Below are 21,501 nucleotides of genomic sequence, written 5' to 3' on the forward strand. Positions count from 1 at the left end.
TCCCAGTTCTTCCCTCATTTACAACTTAGGGAGACTTTACTGTGCCACCAGATTCACAGAGTTGGAACGTTGATACTGGAACGGGAGAGCTAGTGTTGGTGACAATGTAAAGCAAACACCAGTCAGCGTCATTGTGGTGAGGTTCTGGCAACTTCACATGTTAGTAGTCCGTATTTCACTGCACTTACTGTCTTCTTCGAATTGGCGGAAAGACTGAGACTCCCCAGCAGCACCTGATTCCCAGGTGCCTTGTGGGGAGAGCACCCCTTGAAAAGTTGCCTCAGGAAAGTTCCTGCCTCATCTCCCTTCACTCAGATTCTGGATTCAAGTCCCAGAGAAGTGAAAAGGGGGGGGGGGTAGGTTCAGACGGAAAACTAGGATGCTTAACAAAGAAGAAAGGAAATGACAAAGTAAAACAGTGGAAGAAACACTGAGGGAGTTGGTGAAAGAGAGATGGAGAGAATACAGAAGCAAACAGAGAAAGAGGGAATAATGACGCTTGAGTCCTCCCGGGAGAACACAGGAAATCACATAGCCACCGTCTCTGGGGTCCAGAGTCCTTTCTGGAGAAGCTGGGTGTTTGTGTGAGGAGTGTGCCCTGAAGTCCAGGAACACCCATATGTCCTCTACTTCCTCCCTCCTTCCCTGTTTTGGAATTACCTGGACTATAGTAAGGCTAAGAAAGGTGTGGCCCTCACAGGGCAGGCTGGGGGTAAAGCCTGGGTGAGAATGTGAGTTATGACCCAGCAGAACTGGAAAGGCTGGGGGTCGGGGAGAATGAAGGGAGGTAGCTTGTACCACCATGCTGATGTATGAGTGGTGTTGGAGGCACTCAGAAGGCTGGATACTGGATCTATATATATCCTGACTGCCAGGAGAAAACGCAGCGGCAAGACCTTGTCGTCTTCTGTCAGGGACCTGCCCAAGTCTTAAGTCTATCAAACCCAGAACCAAAGAATAGTTCTTTGCCATCTCTGCCCTGGTTTCCCCTCTCTGGAAAGATAAGGGCAGACCTGGGAATATGTGTTAAAATGAGAGCTAGTCCCACAGACTTTGCAAGATGGGAAGAGGCTGTCAATGCTTTTGTTCCACCTAAGTCACATTAGAGAAGTAAGAAGTGACTCAAGTGGGGAAGTTAGGGCCCTTTCACCTAGTCATGCAACTGGTTGGTGGCAAAGGTAGGGTATGTCTCGAGGTCCCCAATTGTCCCTACCATTTCTGTGCTACCCTAAATTCCTTTCACAAATGTTTGTAATTCAGTACTGAATTCCTTGTCCTATGAAGATAAGGTCTGTCTCTATCTACTATAGGCATAAAAACCATAAAGGCACATTCTGCAGCAGAAGTGGGGGCTATTGTAGTTGTGGGCCAAAGTCAAGAGATTCTTAGTTGAAACTTCGGGATTATGGAGCACCTGGATTTTTATGCCTCAGTTTCCTACATCTGTAAGGATGATTAGAAGAAATATAGAGAAAATCAGATTGGTCAGTATATATAGAAGAAAGGAATGCAAAAAAATAGGGGAAATTGGGACATTTAAAGATGTTCCAAGGTTTTGATGGTCATTCAGTAGCTGACTACTAGGTCATGACTAGGTCATGAGGATCTCCCTGCCTTTTCCACAGGCCAACTACATGCCTGAGGAGAGGACTTACTCTCTTTTATTTAACATCTCAGCTCAGTGATCCTCCTGTATGTATCCTAGACACTCTTTCCCTGGGGCACCTAAGAGCTCACCCCTTTCTGTAGCTATCAGGATTTGTGATATTTGAGGGCTGTCTCCTAGGGGGCAGCAACCCTGGGGGAAATGTGAGACAGGGAGTGAAGGGTTTCTGTCTCTGTTTTCACTCCCTAGCCTGCCTTATTTATCCCCTCTGGAAAAAAAGATTGAAATTGTCAATGATTTATCTTGCTTGGATCCACAGTCAGCACCTTTAGTACCAGCAGTCAAGAGATAAAGAGACATATGGGGCTGGGAAAGTCTGCTCTCAGGGATCTGTTCAGAGTCCCAAAGAGCAATGATGTCAGTTTAAATGTGGGTTGTTGTTGTTTTTTAATCAGTGTGAGTGTGTGTGTGTGTGTGTGTGTACCATCAAATGGGTTCTGATTGGTACAGGAGGAGATTGCCCCTCCTTCTCCAGCAGAGCATTTGGAGGATTCAAATCGTGTACCTCTGAGACTGCAATGCAGCTTCTTACCACTAGGCCAACAGAGCTCCCCGCAGTGATGTTAGTTTAAAGACTAAGGTGCACCTGCTTCAAGCCATAGTCTTCTTAATTGCCTACTATGCATCTAAAAGCTGGAGTAATGCATATCTCGTGGACTGCCCAAAAAATACAATGTCTTAGAATAAGTGCAATTAGAGTGCTCCTCAGAGACAAGGATAGTGAAGGTTTGTCTCACATATTTTAGACATGTTGTTGGAGAGGCTATTCCTTGGAAAGGGTCAGCAAAGAAGAGGAAGACCCTCAACATGACCGATTGATACATTGCCTACAACAGTGAGCTCAAATGTGTAAGGGATGATAAGGATAGCACAACATAGGACAGGGTTCAGATCTGTTGTTCATAAGATTGCTATGAGTCATGCTGTATCACTTAACATGATCCCAGGACAGCAGCAGTGGCCCAGGGAGGGTCAGAAACAAGCTCACTGCTCACATCTCCTGCTCAGTTTAGTGCCAGCTTCTACTTCTCAAGAGTGTCTTATCTTGTGGAGGGGAAGTGGAATCCAGTCCTTTGCTTCTGAATAGGATACTTGTTGCTCAAAGGCATATGTAAGGCATGACAGGTATGACGTATGTCCTGGATGTCATTTGAGGGAGGGGGACTGCCGAGCAGTTTTTCCATTAACCATCAGTTTCCTTAACTGTGTGAGACCATTCAACAAGTTAAACCTGACACTTTAAGAGCCTCAATGGGTCTACCATGAGATATTGCTGAGTATAGATAAAGAAGAAAAATTTCTTTCAGTGAATCACAGACTAGTTTTCATTAGTTAAGACAAGGAAGCTGCATCTTTAATTTTCATATAACCATAATGTATTATGTAAAAGGTTAACAAGATTGGCAGGGAGTTCTGGTGGCCTAGTGGCAAGAAGCTGTGCTGCAATCCCAGAGGTATGCAGTTCAAATCCACCAGATGCTAGATTCCTCCTGTACCAGTCAGAAAAAAACCCCAATACTAACAAGACTGACTTGTATTTTTGAGTTGATACAGGTGTCAGATGTTTAGACAGCAATTTCCAGTGTTTGCCACAGGCACTATTTTCCATAGATATGCCCCTGTTATTCCTTTGAGGGGACTTAAAGGCCTCTCCAGAAGTGTGAGATCTATTTTGGGACAGAGTGACTGTTTCTGTAGATGAGGTGCAAAAGAGTTTCATTCTAGTCAACTCCTCCCACATATGCTGTGTAGGGCTTGGTGTCCTCCGAGGGCCTTTCCAACTCCAAGAGTCCAGTATTCAGTGGAAAGAATTATACTTGTTTATTCATTCATTCATTTATTCATCAGCATACAAACTTCACTGAGCAGCTATGATGAAGAAAGCATTGTGCTGGATGTTAGGGAGACAGGCACAAGTGAGGCATAGGAAGGTGCCCTCTTCTTACTAGGAGTGGCAGCAGAGCATTTTGCATTCTCTTCTGAAAAAGTATGATTCAGCTAGTCCAGGCATTCAAATACTTACTGTCTCCAAAGGATGCTAGAGAGAGTGCTGGAGGGTTAGCTACAGCCAGGGTTCAACAAAATTGAAGGATGAGAGGAATTGGAGACCTTCTTATTCTAGGGAGATTGAATGGCTGACCTCAGCCCCAAATCCAGACTATCCATACCTGGCTTCTGGGTTTCTCTTCTCTATACCCACTGTCCACTCCAGAAATGGACTTCGTGTGAATATTCTGGAATGGGTGCAAGGATACTTGCAGAGTTCAGAATTTGGCAGCATTCTGTGACCCTCCACTATCTGAGTCACTCTTGTCTAAAATGAACAAAACGTGTCACCACGACTGTGTGTATGCGCAATAAGAACATTTTCTCTCCTGGCACTTCAGAAATCAGGTTTTTCCATCCCTCCCAGGAGTCTGTGTTCTTGTGGTTCTCCTCCACCGCCGCCCTCTCATCTCTGTAGAAATTCAGAACCCGTACAATTTCTCCCAATGGCAAAGCGAGGCGGAGGGGCTTAGGAGGGTCTGAGGTCAGGGACGCTGCCATTTGCCCACATGGAGGCAACTGCTGGAAGAGCACCCAGGATGCAGTCATGCAGTCGGCTTTCCCTCCTCCAACCGCCTAGAATTTCAAGCCATCTAGCAGCCGCGGTGAGTGCCTCCCGGATAACTACCCTTTGGGTACATAGAGGCAGCAGCGGCCAAGGAGGATCGTGGTGGAGAAGAATCTGAAACCTCGAGGAAGGTGCCCACAGTCAGAGAAACTGCGCTGCTGCTGCGACTCCGGGGTCTGCAGGCCATAGCAGAAGCCGCGAGCGCTTCCCCCGCTTCCTGCTCTGGAAAGCACAGAGCGCGCCCCAGCTGGCCCACGCCCGGAGACGCGCGCGCGCGCACGTGCAGGCGGCGTTGGCGAGCACGCGGCCGGCAGGCTTGGCGTAGGCGCGCGGGGACGGTTTGCTCGTCGCCGTCCGTTGGGACAGCTTGGTTCCAGGTTGGGCCGGCCGCCTCCCTCCGCCACAGTCCTGTTTTTAGGAGGCCTGAAGCAGGGCATGAAGCCTGAGCTCTCGCTGCTGGAGCCTCTGCTCTGAAGAGGTCTTTTCCTGGTGCTCTGGGCCTACAGGGGCAGGATGGGAGGAAGACCTGTACCCATTGCGATGTTTTTTTACTCACAGCGACACTATAGGAGAGAGAACTGCCTCATAGGGTTTCCAAGGCTGTAATCTTTATGGACAGGGACTGACACATCTTTCTCAAGCTGTGAGTTCCCACCACTGTGCCACTGGGGCTCTTCCGGAGGAGAGGATGGGTTGTAGATCCTAGAACACCGTAGCCTGAACTGGATGACCGTAAGCCTAACACCCCTGGACTACCTAACTCCTTCACTCTACCACATTTATTGAGCATTAAATAAGTGCTAGGGGTTACTGAGAGCAGGGGCTAAAGACAGAAGTGCCTGGACACATCAAGTACCTCCAGACTGGGAATGTAGACTCACAGTACAGTGTAGTGGGTGCTGCGCTAGAAGAAGCGAGTGTGAGGGGCTTTCAAGGCAGGTGGAGAAGAGGTAATCAGGACAGACTTCCTGGAGACTTTTCACTGAACACTATAAAGGGTGAGTACAACAGTAGGGAAGTGAAGATAGTTCACTGCATTCCAGGCGAGGTGAATGAGTGTGTGTGGCTGAGGAATATTCAGCCTTTGCACATTAGAATAAAAACGTATTTTTAAGCCAGTATCGAGTTAGTTATGGAAAGGAACAGAACATTATTGTTGTTGAGTATCCTCCCCAGAGCTGACCCTATGGGGGGTTTTCAGCAGTTAAATCAAAGGATAGAAGATTGTCCATCATTCTCCCAGGGAGCAGCTGGTGGATTAGAACAGAGTGACTTCAGTATTGCAGCACAGCCTCTAGACCACCAGAGCTTGCTGAGAACATCATTAGACTTCTGTGCAGACCCTTGAGGCCCTGTGGCACCCACCCGCTGATGTTTACCCCAATTCTGACATCTTTTGTGAACAGGGATACTAACCCTGCAGTTGAATAAAGTACGTGTGGTCCTGGGTTTCCCTATGCCCTAGTAGCTGACTTAACGTGAGCCAAGAAAATGCCTCTAGATTGTACTTGTCAGCCAAGGGGCTAACATGGGAAACATTTTGATAAAGCAGGCTGCCATTCCCTCTGGATCCTATACACACACCCTATCGGGGCTCCTTGATCAGGGAACCTTGGAAAATGAAGTTGAGCCCAGCATCCGCCCTCAGAGCAGTCAGCTCAGGCAAGTAACTAACTGCTACACAGCACCAGGATTCTAGGTGAGCTAATTGGACTTGACTGTCCTCTGCTCAGTATTCTTGCTAAGGTGTTGGAATCTAGGTGGGAGAATACAGACATCCCATGGATTGCAAAAAGAATGTGTCTTGAAGGATGTGCAACCACAGTACTGCTTAGAGGCAGAATGTTGAAGATGGTGGGAAGAAAAAAAGTAAAATATCCCATCTCATGTCTCATATTGGGGCATGTTGTTTGTTAGGGCCATTCTTTGGAAAAAGACATTATGCTTGGAAATGTGAAGGGTCAGAGGAAGACAAGATGGGCTGACACAATGACTACTGTGAGGATGGTATAGGACAAGGCAAGGTTCAGATCTGTTGTTATTCATAGGGTCACTGAATCATAGTTGCCTCAATGGCACCTAACCACAAGGTCAAGGCAGGCTGCCCATGGAGCCCACTTCCCAACTCCAGGGGCGGCTTGAATAGGCTCCCAAGGTTGTGATTTTTAGATGGGACTTTACACTTTTCATTTCAATAGGGGGGTAAAAGGTCGAGAATCTTGTTGAAATAGGATTAGGAGTCCTTACACATCTGTTCAGTTTTTCTTCTAAACCTGTGGTGTCCCATTCATACCCATGATGGAGGAAACAGGACAGCTCCAAGTTGGAAAGACCAGACTCCGAGGCAAGGCAGTAACTTAAGGGTTTACTTACTCTGTTAAAGTTACTGGTCTTTCATCACAATAGGAATCCAGCCAGCGGTGGCTGCCCTGGTTCTAGAAAGCTGTCCTACCAGTGAGGCTTTGGGGGCACCAGGCTGCTAATGGACTGCCATTTTCATTTTTGGCTATATAGGTCTGCAAGATGGAAAGGAGTAAGAGAGACTCTCTTTAGACTTTCAAAAGGCACAGTTAGAACTGTCACTCAGGATGCATCATTGGACTAAATCTGGTTCCCTTGTTGAAATAGGTCATAAAGTTTATTTACATTTATCTGTACAGTTTGACAAGTCAGAACTTCACAGAAAAGAAAAAAGCATTCTTTTTGAAAGTAAATTGCAGTAGCAGACTTTCCCTGCATCTGCCACAAAAGACACACAGACCTATACACATCATGAGATAGGTAAACGTTGGCCTTTATGTGCTTGGGAGGAACTGAAGAATGTGTAAAAGAGCCTTAGGTACTGCACCCTTCAACAATGAAAATGTGTGAGGCAACATGGGACCAGGGTAGTAATTCCCCAGCACAAGAAATACTGTGAATAACCAATAAGGTCCAACTGGTGGAAGAAAAGCAATGTTTTATGTCTGGTCAAGATCTTGGTTCAGAGGACTCATCTCAGCAAAGCGTGGAGGCAAAGCCTCAGTTCTGATCCCAATCACCATGTGGCCTATTCAGACAGTAGTGAAAGTCAGCTTTGGTTGGCTTGTCTCATCAGTGTGTTGGTGTCTCAGAATGAAGGTTTCAACAGCTGTGTGGAAAGGTAGGGGGCAAAATAGCTACAGTGTGATGCAGTTTTAATAAAAATTTTATTATACAGTAATGTAATTGACACATCTCCAAATCCAAATGATACTAAATACAGATCTACATGGTGGATCAGAATGACTCCAGCAAATTATATGGATTCTATATGTTTTTCAAAACCAGAAAACAAAAATCCAAGTTCATGATAGGAGAGGTCCCAGCAGCCCTCTGGACGCTGCTGGAGTCACTGCAATGTTTAACAGTCTGTGATTCCACATTTACACAATTCTATACAAAGAGTTTTGGTCAATGGACTTTTCAAGTATGTATGATTTTATAAGTCCATTACCATTCCTTTTCCCAACCAAACTGTCACAGCTATTACATTAGCTGTGCTACAGTTACCAATTTTACAGTCACAATACTTTTAAAAAATCATCCATTGCTGCTTTTAAATAAAAAAAATGTGAACTAAGTTAAAGCAACACTGAGGGCTCTGCTAAACCCAGAAGCATTACGAAGTTCATTTTTTTTTCTGTTCAAATACAACTTCATTAACTCCAGCCATGATTCCCCACCATCTCCCTTCCTTATACAAAAGTTGGTGAAAAAGGTAGATTTCTCTCCCTCTTCTGAGAATGAACTGCTCTCAGCTGTTTCTTTAGCTTAGTTCTTCATATATATTGTCAGCTGTACTTTGTTCTGAAAAGATTTGTTAAATGCCACTTTTATTTACACTTGGAGCTTTACACCTGAGAATGATTATCAAGCAGTCAGCTTATCTCTTTTTCAAACATTTCATAAAGACATACACACCTTTTTGCTGGCTTCCCCCTAGCTGCACAACAATATATATATGCTTACCGTATATATATGTATACACACACAAAACTGCACATGCTTGTAACATTTGCAACCTAAATCTTTTTTGGGGTTTGTACTCTCCACATTGAATACTTTCTCTTAAAACAAATTATTCTTGCTCAAATAGCAAAACACACTAGAAAAAAGACAGGTACACGGAGAAGGAAAAAAGACACTCTATGTTCAGCCAAGAAACTGCTGGTTTTGCCATGGGATGAGCAAGATAACCTGCACTGCCTTCCCTGATACTGAGCCTTGGGCTTTCCTCCCACCTGCCAGGATACAGCCTGCAGGGCAGGGGCTAACCTGGAAAGTTTTCGCCAAAGTAGAGGGGAGGTAAAGAGGAAGTAGGGTGGGGAAGTTACACAGCTACAGCAGTCAGGCCTGTTTAGTAAGAAGAATCACATTTAATGAGTTTCTTTCTTGCAGTTTCAGATGCTCAAGTACAGCTGAAAAAAAATCTGAAACAGCTATACACCCATGACAGACTTATACAAAGAGTACTGCATTTTTAAAAAATGATAAAAAAATCCACACTTACCACACACACACACACACACACACACACTCTCTCCACACTCAAGTAAACCCCTCCCCCCAAAATGTACACTTTTGGAAACTAAAATCAGTTTTGAAAATCCCTCTTCCGTAGACTTGGGAAGAGGAGAAAGATGAAGAGAGAGGAAGGAGGACTGCAGGTGCTCAATCCCCATTCCCTCCAAAAGGGTCAGGTGCCAAAATGTTCAATGGTTGGGTCAAGGCAGTCCAGATGAGACCACCGAGTGCTGCTGCTCCGCCACTGAGGGTTCCGCAATAAACCCAGCTCCATGGTAATACTGAACACGTGCAGAGTGGCCAATGGACTGCGCTGGCTTTAAAAAAAAATATAAAGGCAAACACAAGTCTAAAGACACGGATAAAGCCCAAGAGAGCCCAGGAACCCAGATCCACCACACTGGGCGGGACTCAGGGGTTTTGGGAGATGGTGCAAACAAGGGAGATCTATACAGGAAATGGTTTATATTACAGGTGACCGGCGGTTTAGAGTCTCTTTCCCAGTTCTTCTGCTGCTTCAGCCCAAAAAGGGCAAATGAAAAGAGAGCTGGGAGGGAGCTGTGATGGGGCATGCAGGGTCAGAAGCAGCAGGCTGGATGTGCTCAAATAAGCCCCCGTCGTTTTTTGTAATCTTCCAAGTTCAGAGATCTCCTTGGAGCCCCATCCTTGGCTGGCGGTGCTTTAGAGGTGATGGCCAAAGCCTTTGACTCTATTGGAAAGAAAAGCAGATTATTGGCAATTAAGTTTCCTACAAAATCCTTCAGACAAAGTACCTCTAGACAATGATGAGCAGACACTCCTATTTCTTTTCTAAGAATTCCTGTTTGCCAGAAGAAATCAATGATCCATTTGGTCTTATGCTGGAACCACTCACTCCCCAACCCTCACTTACCTGAGCTGGGAACTTGTAAATCAATCTTTACATCAAAATCATGTACTTTGAACAAGTCTTCTGAGAGGTCACTGGCTGACTTAGAATTCAAATCTTTATCTTTTCCCTGACCCTGCAATAAGAGAAAACCTAATTGTAAATTCAAGCAGCAGTCACTAATGGAAAAAGATCTTGCTCAAATTCTTTACATCTTCCCACTAAAGCTCTAATTCCTGAAAGAGAATAGAGAAGACTAATGCCTGCCTGTAGAGGGGTGGATTTAGGATGAGCTACCTTCTGTCCTAATATCTCAATAATTCTTGGGCAAAGTAGTTCCACAGGAAAAGCCTACCCCAGGAAGAAAACTACTTCTAAATGGGCACTTTCTGTCTTTAACATTTATTTCACTTTCACAATCATTTGATTCTTATACATTAACTTTTCCTAACAGTTACTCTGTGAAGGAAGAGGAGAATCTAATATTTCAGTTTACAGAAGAGGAATTGTGTACCACTGGGTCAGAAGACATCTGCTGAAGTCACAGTCAAGGATCTAGTTAAGTAGTCAGATTTGAAATTTAGACTACAACTTTAAAATATAGGAGCAGTTTATTATACTTGTAATAGATGTAAATGGACAAAGAGAAAGATCATTTTTTTCAAGGAAAACTTAGCCCAAACTAGGCAGGGTACTTGTTCTAGTGTTCTGCCCAGGGGCAGAGCTCAGCAGGCCACAGGACAGTACTGCACTTGCCTTGTTCATTTCCTTTGGAGCATCTGGTAGCACTCCAGAACCATATTTTGCATTCAGCTGGGCTAAGATGGCAGCTTGAACAGCTGGGTCTCTGGACTGGGAGAGAAAATAAATTATATTACAGAATGCTTAACATATACTACACAGTCCTCCTTTAAGATTTTTTCACACCTACTAATGTCAAGTATCATAGTGGACCAACCCACTGACAGTGAAGTAGGGGTTTTTCTCAAAACAGCAAAAAGACAATTAAAACCCAGGCTTCCCCTCCATATGTCAAATATGGAAGTCCATCCCTTTGGGATGTAACTTTCTAATTTATCTTTTACTATGTTATGCTAAAAAAAAAAGAAAAGAAAAAAGAAAAAGAAAGAAAAAGAAAAAGCTTTAAAACCCAACCCCACCAAATATTGCCTGGGTGACCCAGTCTACATAATTGCTGTGCTGGCATACCCACCCTAGTACAAAAGGTTTTTATGAACCCATGTCAGTTTTTCACAGACAGCTTATAGCAAGATAAAAAAAGGAAGTCTTCAGACCCAAGAGCTCAAGGCAATCAAATCCCAGGTAAGACAACATTATTTTTAACTTCTTTATTAATCTCTTAATGGAACTTAATTTATGTCCCAGAATCTAGGTCCTGACTAAAAATGTCCTCCTTAGATACTTACGTTAGAAACGATGGTAGGTTTGCACTGCCGCCTGGTAAAGGGATCCATCTGTTGGTTTTTCATGTTGTGACTCTCAGCCTGAAACAGAGGATGCATTATAAACCTTTATCTCCTTCTCCTGTCTATCATAAATTTACATCTTAACAGCAGTATCTAAAAGGAGTGAAAGATCAATTTTTTTTCAAGAACATCAGAGTAGATTTGGGAAAATAACCAAAGAAATGAAAACAGAAATTGGGTGGAATTCAAGGGTAGGAATGAATAAGGTGGGCAAAAGATTGTTGTTGTTGTTGTTGTTATGTGCCGTTGAGTCACTTGCGACTCATAGCGACCCTATGTACAATAGCCCTAAACTCCACTCTGTCCTGTGCCAATCGCACTGTCTCTGACACTCCCATCCCAATTATCCCAGTCACTGAATCAATCCACCTCATAGAGGGCCTTCCTCTCCTGTGCTGTCCCTCCACCCTCCCAAGCATGATGTCCCTCTCTAAGGACCAGTCTCTCCTCACAACATGTCCAAAGTATGTTAGACGGAGCCTCAGAATCCTTGCCTCCAAGGAGCCACCCGGTTTAACCCTTTTCAGATTACAGTCGTCCATTATATATTGGTAAAATTTTATGGGTGTGTGTGTGTATGTATGTGTATTAATATATACACACACATACACATATATGCATACAATCTGTCTTTGAGTTTGCTGTACTGTAGTGGTTCACCTGTTGGTGTGATACTGGAAAATGCACTAACTGTATGTCAAATAACAGGGACTCACCCATGATAGATAGGTTTTAGCAGCGTTTCCAAAGACCAGGAAGAAGAGCCTGGAGATAAACATTTGATAACTAGCCAATGAAAACCTTTTAGATCACCACAGAAAACGTTGCTTTTACTCACCACAAGGGCCTTCTCAGACTCTACAATGTTCCACTCTCGGTTACGCTGGTTGATGTAACTATGGAATGAGTAAAAGGGATGAGTCAATGGACTGCAAAAAGGAGGGAACTGAACACTTCCCTATAGATATGTGGAGTCAGTGAAGCACAGTGTATACAAGGTCACAGATTTGCCTGATTATTCTGGAAAAGGTCTGTAATCAAAGGATAAAGATCCAGCCTTATTCTTTTGTTGTTATTGTTGTGTGCCACAGAATTGGATCTGACTGGAACAGGAGGATCTGGTGGATTTGAACCACGTGCCTTCGGGATTATAGCACAGCTTCTTGCTACTAGGTCACCAGAGCTCCCTTCAGACTTATTCTTGACAAGCTCTGTTACACACCTGATGGCAGATATATTCTTGGTCCGCTGGCGGTCCAGGGCTTCTGCACGTTCCTCCAGCTCATTCAGCTGGTCCTGAATTTGTTTGGCTTTGTCCTGATCCCCAAGGTCCTCAGCCATAGCCTGTAAATAAGAGAAATTGAAGAGTTCTTGGCTCTAACTAGTCCTACATCAAGTCTTCCTTTACGTCCAGCATATGGAAGATAGCTCACGTGAAGAGTATATTATAGGAGGTATGAAAAAAACACAAAGTACTTTACAAATGCAAAGCATGCTTTTTATTACAGCAGTCGTGCCTTCCCATGGAGCTGCATGGCTCTAGGATGTGTATCAACATCAAGTTTAGAACCCAGGCATCATATGGCTAATGCACCATAACAAGGCTCATCTTATCTTGATGATAAACACTCACCACATCTGGGCTTGACAACATTAATTGTCTGTTCAGACTTAGTGTTAACTACTACCTTGGGGTCTCTTAAGGAATGTCACCCAGGTAATTAGGAAGCGCTGTGTTGCTTATAACTGAATCCAGAACTTTCTCCCAATTTTGCCACACTAAGAGGATGGAGTAAGTTTTATTTATAGGGTACAGAAAGATGCTAGAATTCAAGTTCTTACCTTTTCTTTTAGCAGTTGAGTCTTCTTCATAGCATAGTTGGGAGGAGCTTTTCTGAACCTTTCTTTTTCTTTTACAATCTGTATCAGAGAGGAGACACCAGCAGTGAGGCATTTCTAAGCTACATTTGCAGACAGGCTAAGTGAGCCCATTTTGAAGTTAAGTAGTTAGTTAAAAGGGAGCTGCTCTTCCTATGGCGGTGTCATGCCCCAGAGAGTAAGCCACTTCATTCCAAGAGACACCACGCTGCTTCCTGGGTCATGGAGATTCTTCTGGGACAGTCTGAAGGCATATGCACCAATAAACAGCAGCACCCCAAAGGCCTGGTACTGTAAGGCTATCCACTGTCCAAAAGAACAGAGATCAAAGAATTTTACCAAAATGTTTTGGAGAAAGAAAATCCTTGAAGGATTAAATCTAGCAGAGTATTTAGAAATATAGGTTCCTACGATTTTGAATGAGAATGTATGATAAAGGCTTGGTGACAGTGGCCAAAGTGCTTGCCTGCTCACTTAAAGGTTGGGGGTTTAAGCCCACCTCCCCTTCTGTGAGAAAAAGATGTGGCAGTCAGCTTTTGCACAGACTATAGCTTTGGAAGCTAGGGGCAGCAGTGGTACTCCTATAGAGAGGCCAAAATTAGACTTGACAGCAAGGGTTTAACTTTTTTTTTGATACATATGAAATATCATGAACTGAATAATAAAACAGCAATCAACAACAGTAGTAATATTCTTTCATCTTAATGTGAAAGAGCATAGCTAAAGACATAGTTAAGACATAATGTGAAGAAAATTATGATTTTCTCAAAAGAGCGGTTTTTAATAAACCTCTAGGTTCTCGGGTATCAGGTAGCTTACCTCTTCAATGTCCTGGTCATTGAATTTATAATTAAGAGCTTCTTTAATCGACAATTCCTTCTTATTGATTTCATCTAGAGTGGGCAACTGCATGCCAGCCGAGAACATCTGGACCAAAACATGATAAATGATTACTAATAGGAATTTTAGAATTTTCACGAACACTTAGTAGACAGTCTCTTTACTTACTGCTTCTTTCCACTTCATGAATTCGCTTTCAGTGAATTCCTGGTTTGAGACAAACTCTAGGCGGAACACTCGTTGGTCATTTCCATGCCTATATTAAAAAAAAGGCATCTTGAAACATGTGCATACAGACCACAGTATCAGCAAGCAACCCCATCAAACTATGCTTTCTCTGAGGGTCTCAATTCTGATTATCCTTTAGAATTACCTAGGAAGAACTGTAAAAATTCCAATATTATTCCCCACAAAAGGGCCACCTGCAGTGGGCTGAGGCCCCAGTTATATGCAAACTCATGCTCTTGCGCTGAAGCTTAACATCTGGCACCTTGGGGGCTACCCCTTCTAAACCCAGCCTGGACTTCTGGCTGTTCTCTACTAATGTGCTGTTCCAGTTGTTTTTGGATAATCTTCAGTAGAATCTTGCTTGCATGTGAAATCAATGATACTGTTCTATAGTTTCCACACTGTGTTGGGTCACCCTTCTTTGGGATGGGAACAAATATAGATCTCTTCCAGTCAGTTGGCCAAGTGGTTGTTCTCCAGATTTCTTGGCACAACTTGGTAAGCACATCCAGGGCAGCATCTGTTAGCTGAAATATGTCAACTGGTATACCATCTATTCCTGGGGCCTTATTTTTTGCTATTTCCTTCAAAGCAGCTTGAACTTCTTCCTTCATCACCATAGGCTCTTGCTTATATGTTGTTTCATGAAATTCTTTTGTGTCTGCCAATTCCTTTCGATACAGTGACTCAGTATATTCTTTCCATCTTCTTTTAATACTTCCTGGATCATTTAATATTCTGCCTAAAGCATCCTTGATTATAGCAACTCGAGGTTTGAATTTGTTCTTCAGTTATTTGAGCTTAAGACATGCTAGGGGAGCTCTGGTGGCCTAGTGGCAAGAAGCTGCGCTGCAATCCCAGAGATATGTGGTTCAAATCCACCAGATGCTCTGTCGGAAAAGGAGTGGCAATCTCCTCCTGTACCTGTCAGATCTGATTTGACGGTACAGACACACACAAAATAATAAAATTTAAAAAAATTTATAAAAACAAAAATAAAAAAAAGAAATGCTGAGCAAGTTCGGCCCTTTTGATTTTCTGACTCCTGCTCATTGCACATTTCATTGCAATATTTTACTTTGTCATCCTGCGCTACCTTTTGAAATCTTCTGTCCAGCTCTTCAGTATCAGTATCTTGAATTCTTCCTTTAGACAAGTAAAAAACCAAAACAACTATGAGGTATCATCTCACCCCAGTAAGAATGGCAAAGTTTAACAGAACAGCAAACATCAAATGCTGGTGAGGTTGTGGAGAAACTGGAACCCTCATCCACTGTTGGTGGGAGTGTAAAATGGTGCAACCACTATGGAAGGCTGTGTGTCACTTTCTCAAAAAGTTGCAAATAGAAATACCATTTGAATCAGCAATTCCACTACTGGGAATATACCCCAAAGAAACCATAACCGCCACCCAAGCAGATATATGCACACCCATGTTTATTGCAGTTTTGTTCATCATAGCAAAGAGCTAGAAACAACCCAAGTGCCCATCAACAAATGAATGGATAGAGAAGCTCTGGTATATTCATACAATGAAATACTATGCTGCATTGAAAAACAAGGAACTCATGAAATATTACACAAAATGAGTGACCCTGGAGGACATTATGCTGAGTAAAATATCTCAGTCACAAAAGGAAAAATACTGAATAGGGTCACTGTTGTTAAACGAGATTGACATTGGAGTTGAGGGAAGGTTGAGAAAGAGAGAATAAATAATGTATACTGCATTGAAAGAGATGAGGGAGAGAACTGTTTTTCTAAATTAAAAAAAAAGTAATCTCATAGGACTCAAACTCATCACTGTTGAATTGGAATTGATGCACAATTGACCTTCTAGCAGGTTTTCTAAGGTTTTAAATTGCACAGGAGGGGAGATTACCTATCTTCTCCTGTGGAGTGACTGGTGGATTTGAACCACCAGAGAGGTGCTACTTTTGGGTAAGCTGTGCAAGTCCCACTAAGAGCTCAAACCATTAGAAGACAATCAGAAAAAGGAAGGAAGGGAAATATAAGAACATATTCAAAAGAAATAACTTCCATGTGATTGGAATTCTGAATAATAAGAGACAAAGTACAAAAGAAATCATTGAAGATTTGCTGGTAGAACTTTCTGAAACAGTATGAAAAATGAGGGAAAAAAATTCATTCAAGAAGCTGAACAAATCTCAAACAGGATAAACCCCAAGATTTATTATAATCAAGTTTTTAAAAATTAAAGGCAAAGAAAGAATACTGAAAGCATCTCAGGCAAAACAGAATTGGCTACAAAGGAGAACAAATAAGAGTAAATTCTGATATTTTAGCATAAACCGTGCAGATAAGAAAACACAAGATGACTTAACGAAAAAACAGCCAATCAAGATTCTATAGCCAACAGAATTATTCATCAACTATGAGTGCAAATTTAGGATATTTCCAGATAAATAGAAACTAAGAGAATTTGTGAAAACTAGACCAAAACTACAAGAAATCCAAGAGATCTTTTTTGGATTAAGAACCAAAGGGAGAAAATAATCAGACATTAATATACATGACAACATCATTTAGAAATTGACTCAGACACAAGTGCACAATGGATAATAAACAAATAACACTAAAAATAGGAAACCAGAGGTTTCAGTTATTAAAAAAAAGTGTAGTTAGTTATAGAATTTTTTTAAAAATTTTTATTTTTTCCACCAGATGCTCTGCCGGGGAAGGAGGGACAATCTCCTCCTGTACCAGTCAGATCTGATTTGACGGTACACTCACACAAAAATAATAAAATAAAAATTTTTTTTTTAAAAAAATTAATTTTTGTGTGTGTGTACTGTCAAATCAGATCTGACTGGTACAGGAGGAGATTGCCCCTCCTTCTCCAATAGAAGTGTGTGTACCGTCAAATCAGATCTGACTGGTACAGGAGGAGACTGCCCCTCCTCCTCCAATAGAGCATCTAGTGGATTTGAACTGCGCACCTCTGGGATTGGAATGCAGCTTCTTGCCACTAGGCACCAGGGTTCTCTTAGTTATATAATTTTTAAATAGAGAGGAGATTTCAAGGTAAAGTGAATTATTTTAACCTTAGGAATGAAATAGTGTCTTTGGGTCACCAAGAACTTCTCCATCAAAACAAAAAAGTGGAAACCATAAAGAATAAAAACCAAATATAAACACTAAACAGCAGAAAAGAAGAAAATAGATATCAGCAACATTACAAGAGAGTGGCATAAAATTTATGAATCTAAACAAATTATGCTAAAGGACAAAAATCAGTCATAAATAAAACAATTATACTATAAAACAACTATTATGAAAAGCTAAGGTAAGGTTTATACAGACTCAATCTTGTAGGATTAACAAGGATGGAGAGGGAAGGAGAAGGGGGTAAAAATTAATAATATATAAACTGGATGACAGGAAAAGTAATATACAATAAGGGACGCCCTTATTGTGCTTATCTGAAGCAGAAGCAGATGCTGCCACAGGAGTATCACTCTTACCGTAGCTGCAGCCCTTTGTTTGTTCTGGTGCCACCCAGCTGGTAAACTTTGGCAGTTTCCACAACACCCGTGATCTCAGCTACCTAAGTGACAAGGAGAGATAATTACTAAAAACAGATTGTAAGAGCTCTTCACAACACTCTTCCTTTGGCTCTACTGAATATACAGGGATCTGAGTAGCACAAGTGATTGACAGCTTAAATGTTAGCAGTTTGAACCTATGCAATGGCTCAGAAGAAGAAAAGGTCTGGCAAACAGTTTGTAAAGAGTACAGCGAAGGAAATGTTATGGGATAGTTTTACTCTGCAATAGAGAGGGTTGCTATAAGTAAGGGGCTGACTTGTTTAGAGTCAACCTAAATTACAAAAATCACTACCCATATATAGTGTAGATGAGCTGCCCCACATGAAAAGAAGCCAGAGGCTACCAGGTGTTCCAGGCATCACTTTGTTTTAAAGCTCAGTTGGCAAAAAGCATGGTTAGCTCTGAGGCCAGGCTATGTGAGCTCCAGGAGCAGCTTGGTGGGGCCTACTAAGGCCTTCCCATCCAACCTAATTTTACTTTCCTAAGGGATGCACTTGGGACTAGAGTCAGTTTTTATCAAGCAAATATGAAAGTTCCCAAGGGCACTTTCTGTGGCCAAACTTTTCCATGGTATGTATCTCACAGAAATAGCTAAAACTGTGAAAACCAGATAGTTAAGAATAATGACAAAAAAAGTTAAACCTCATACAGCAAAAAAAAACAAAAACACCCCAAAAAAACCCACACCAAAAAACCCAGAAGTCAAACAGCAATCCAATTTTTCAGTAAACTTATGTTAAAATCATAATTAAAAAAAAAAATCAGCTATGTTTGAACCATCAAGACCATATTAGAAGTGCTAAACCTCTACAATAACAACAAGAAATAGCTAACACAGTATCAGTACAGTTTCCTGGTTCAGACGTCATTTGGAACACAACACAGGGTATCCCCATGTATTTATTTTTCAAATGAATAAACCATCTAGATTATTAAACGTTCATCAAACATTTCATGAGTATATCCCTTCTCCCTTTTAAACTGAAGGAGGATAGAGAAAATGGTTTTCAATCTAAACCCACCCATCCCTTGGACTCCAAGTATTTTTTTTGGCAGCAGGTCATGCATGATCCTTGGCCACTTCAGAATGTCACTATTCTGTAGGCAGCTCAGTTGGAGCCTGTTTTCAAGTGAAATGATGGCAGAAGAGCAACAAATCTGTTCAGAAGCCTGTACCCCCCAGCTGATAATTATATTTAAAATATAGAGCAAAGGAAAAAAAACCAACCCTGTACACTGGTTTGCTGTTGTGGTTTCCAATGCCAATTCGTACAAAACACCCTGTGACGGTCTTAGCAAAGAAGGGCATGTGACACCAGCGTTCCAGCTTATGCCGTGACAACCGAACTCGATTTAATTCTTCAGGTAAGGAGACTGGTTGTGATTTTGGTGGGATTTCTTCTTTCCTAGAAGGAATAAAGATACATTGGGCAAAAGTTTATCCTAAATACAGATCAAGAATACTTATTTCTCAAAATTTACCCAAAGTATATGTGATTAACCTACAGGAGTAAGAAATGAAGTGCCAGGAAGGTAGAATTCCCTTCCTAACCAGTAATGTGAACTGTTCTGTATGAAATTTAATAAAGGTAACTACTAAAAAAAAAAAAGGTAACTACTGAAAGCTGGCCAAATGAAAAGTGACACACTATCAGTTGCTACCCTTAGGCCCAGATAAAAAGATTAGGGATATAGACTAAGAGCCAATGGCAGAAGAAATCAATGGGTCGATGTGCTGGAGAACTCAGTTTAGCAATTCAAGGTACTAAACCAAAGTATATGGCATACACAGGTATATTTTAGAACCTTTTCTGAGCTTTTCCTCATAGGGCCCACCAATGCTGACTACTAGATCAAAATATACACAGCTTACTCTTCTTCTTCATCAGATGATGATGTTCGGGAAGAGTGATCTGACTTTTCACTGGATTTGTCATCCTCCTCTTCTTCCTCATCATCAGAATATACTTCACTGGTTTTTAATGGCTGCTTTTTGGCAAGGAGCTCAGCTGAGAAGAAAGGGAAATCTTTATTCGCTTTTCTCAATAATATATGGAAACCTCTTTGATTTGTAAGAAAGAAATATAACTGGGAAAAGGACTCAAATGTACAGTTCTACTTGCCCTGTACTAGTTTATGATAACGTGGGAGATAGTGAGAAAGACAGAGTGATAAAATCATTCAAGTACCAAACAGGCCTTCGACAGGAAAAAAGAAGATAAAAAGAGGCTGGAAGAGTGTTACTTACTTTACAAAAAGAGTCACCACTACTCCTGATAGATGTCTTTTATTATACTCAGGGCATATAAAACCCTCAGGTAAGCTGCAGATATTTGAGTAGGAACATGAAACTATATATCTAAATGTGGTGTACTATGTCACACTGAATTACTGTGGTTAAAGGCTGATAATATCATAAAATAAGATGTGTGCCTCCAGATGGAAGTATACACCACCAACTAAGAACCAGCTTCACCAAAAGCCAAATAAAACAAGACAAAGGGAGCTCTGGTGGCCTAGTGGCAGGAGCTGCGCTGCAATCCCCAAGGCGTGTGGTTCAAAGCCACCAGATGCTATGCTGGAGAAGGAGGGGCAATCTCCTGTGCCAGTTGGATCCGACTCGAAGGTACACAAGGGAGGAATAAAAAGGATAAAAAAAAAGAAAATAGAAGGATAAAAACCAAACAAGACAAAAGTCAAACAGAAATCTGACCAAACCTCTAGATCTATCATTTTAAGGCTCAAGAGATATTAACACATTCAATGACAACAACTGGATGCAGAGCATCTTGCTGGTAACTATAGCAAAAATGATCCAGTTTCTTCAGCCAATAAAACTGCTAGAGTAGGAGGGAAGATAGAAAGGAAAATCTATAGAGTAGAAATTTAAGAAATATATTAACAAATCACCATATGTAGACTTTATGAAAAATTCTGATTAAAAAAATTAAAAAAACTAGAGGAACTTTAGCACTAGATAGTTGGTGATGTTAATGATGAATTCAGTGTTGCAAATAAAATAATTATATTTCAAGAACTCTTCTCTTAGGGATCCATACTGAAAACTTCATATTTGAAATAATATGATGGTGGGATTTACCAAACCATATGCTCAAAATCCTAAGTCATTACATTCCCCATTACCTGTTCTGTTCTTCCGTTTTTCTCTTTCTGCTTTCAGCTCCTCCATGGCTTGAGATTTCTTATCTAGTTTCTCATCCCGTTTAGAACGCCGTTCCTTGTTGTGGGATGTTACCTGGGAAGAGGAGAACATGCGTGAAAGTTCCTTTTATCAACTGATGATGAGATTCTTTATACCCAGCAATTAATCAGACCCAGTCCTCTAATGTGAATGTGAAGTGAATAAGGAGAGAGAACATCCTCTTGTGGACAAAGATGAAAGAGCAATAAAATCATCCTGTCTCATCTAACAGAAAACAAGTTTAGGACATCAGAATAAATCTTTCTTTGAAGAACATCTTAAATCACAACTATTATTGGTTGATATTATCAATAAAGTTCTTGATTAATGCAGAGACGACCAATTTTCCCAAGTTCAAGAGGACTTACACTTGAGTGAACATCATAATCCACTTAGCTACCTGGGAAAGGAGGCTTACCAATCTTCCCTTAAAAGTCAGCCACAGACCAACTGGCCGCTTTTAAAAAAAAAATTATTATTTTTTTCTGTGTTTACTGTCAAATTGGATCTGACTTTTATAGGAGGAGACTGTCCCTCCTTCTCCAGAAGAGCATCTCATGGGTTCGAACTGTGTACCTCTGGGATTTCAGTGCAACTTCTTGCC

General features: G+C 41.7%; 1 protein-coding gene across 1 annotated transcript in view; it reads right to left on the reverse strand.

The window, feature by feature from the left end:
• Positions 1–9,276: 9,276 nt before the first annotated feature.
• RTF1 (Rtf1, Paf1/RNA polymerase II complex component, homolog (S. cerevisiae)) overlaps positions 9,277–21,501 on the reverse strand; it is a 41,132-nt gene continuing 28,907 nt past the window's right edge. The window contains exons 6-18 of the mRNA XM_006882994.1: positions 20,840–20,951; positions 19,569–19,704; positions 18,924–19,101; positions 17,612–17,694; positions 14,067–14,154; positions 13,878–13,985; positions 13,023–13,100; positions 12,403–12,524; positions 12,019–12,076; positions 11,121–11,198; positions 10,450–10,545; positions 9,718–9,829; positions 9,277–9,534 (exon numbers count right to left, since the gene is read on the reverse strand). Of these exons, the coding sequence (XP_006883056.1) occupies positions 9,428–9,534; positions 9,718–9,829; positions 10,450–10,545; positions 11,121–11,198; positions 12,019–12,076; positions 12,403–12,524; positions 13,023–13,100; positions 13,878–13,985; positions 14,067–14,154; positions 17,612–17,694; positions 18,924–19,101; positions 19,569–19,704; positions 20,840–20,951 (1,356 nt within the window). The 3' untranslated portion in view covers positions 9,277–9,427. The remainder of the gene's footprint in view (positions 9,535–9,717; positions 9,830–10,449; positions 10,546–11,120; positions 11,199–12,018; positions 12,077–12,402; positions 12,525–13,022; positions 13,101–13,877; positions 13,986–14,066; positions 14,155–17,611; positions 17,695–18,923; positions 19,102–19,568; positions 19,705–20,839; positions 20,952–21,501) is intronic.

Source organism: Elephantulus edwardii, unplaced genomic scaffold (genome assembly GCF_000299155.1).
Source record: "Elephantulus edwardii isolate Elephantulus edwardi_28Jun2011 unplaced genomic scaffold, EleEdw1.0 scaffold00026, whole genome shotgun sequence".
In the NCBI taxonomy this organism is placed as follows: Eukaryota; Metazoa; Chordata; class Mammalia; order Macroscelidea; family Macroscelididae; genus Elephantulus; species Elephantulus edwardii.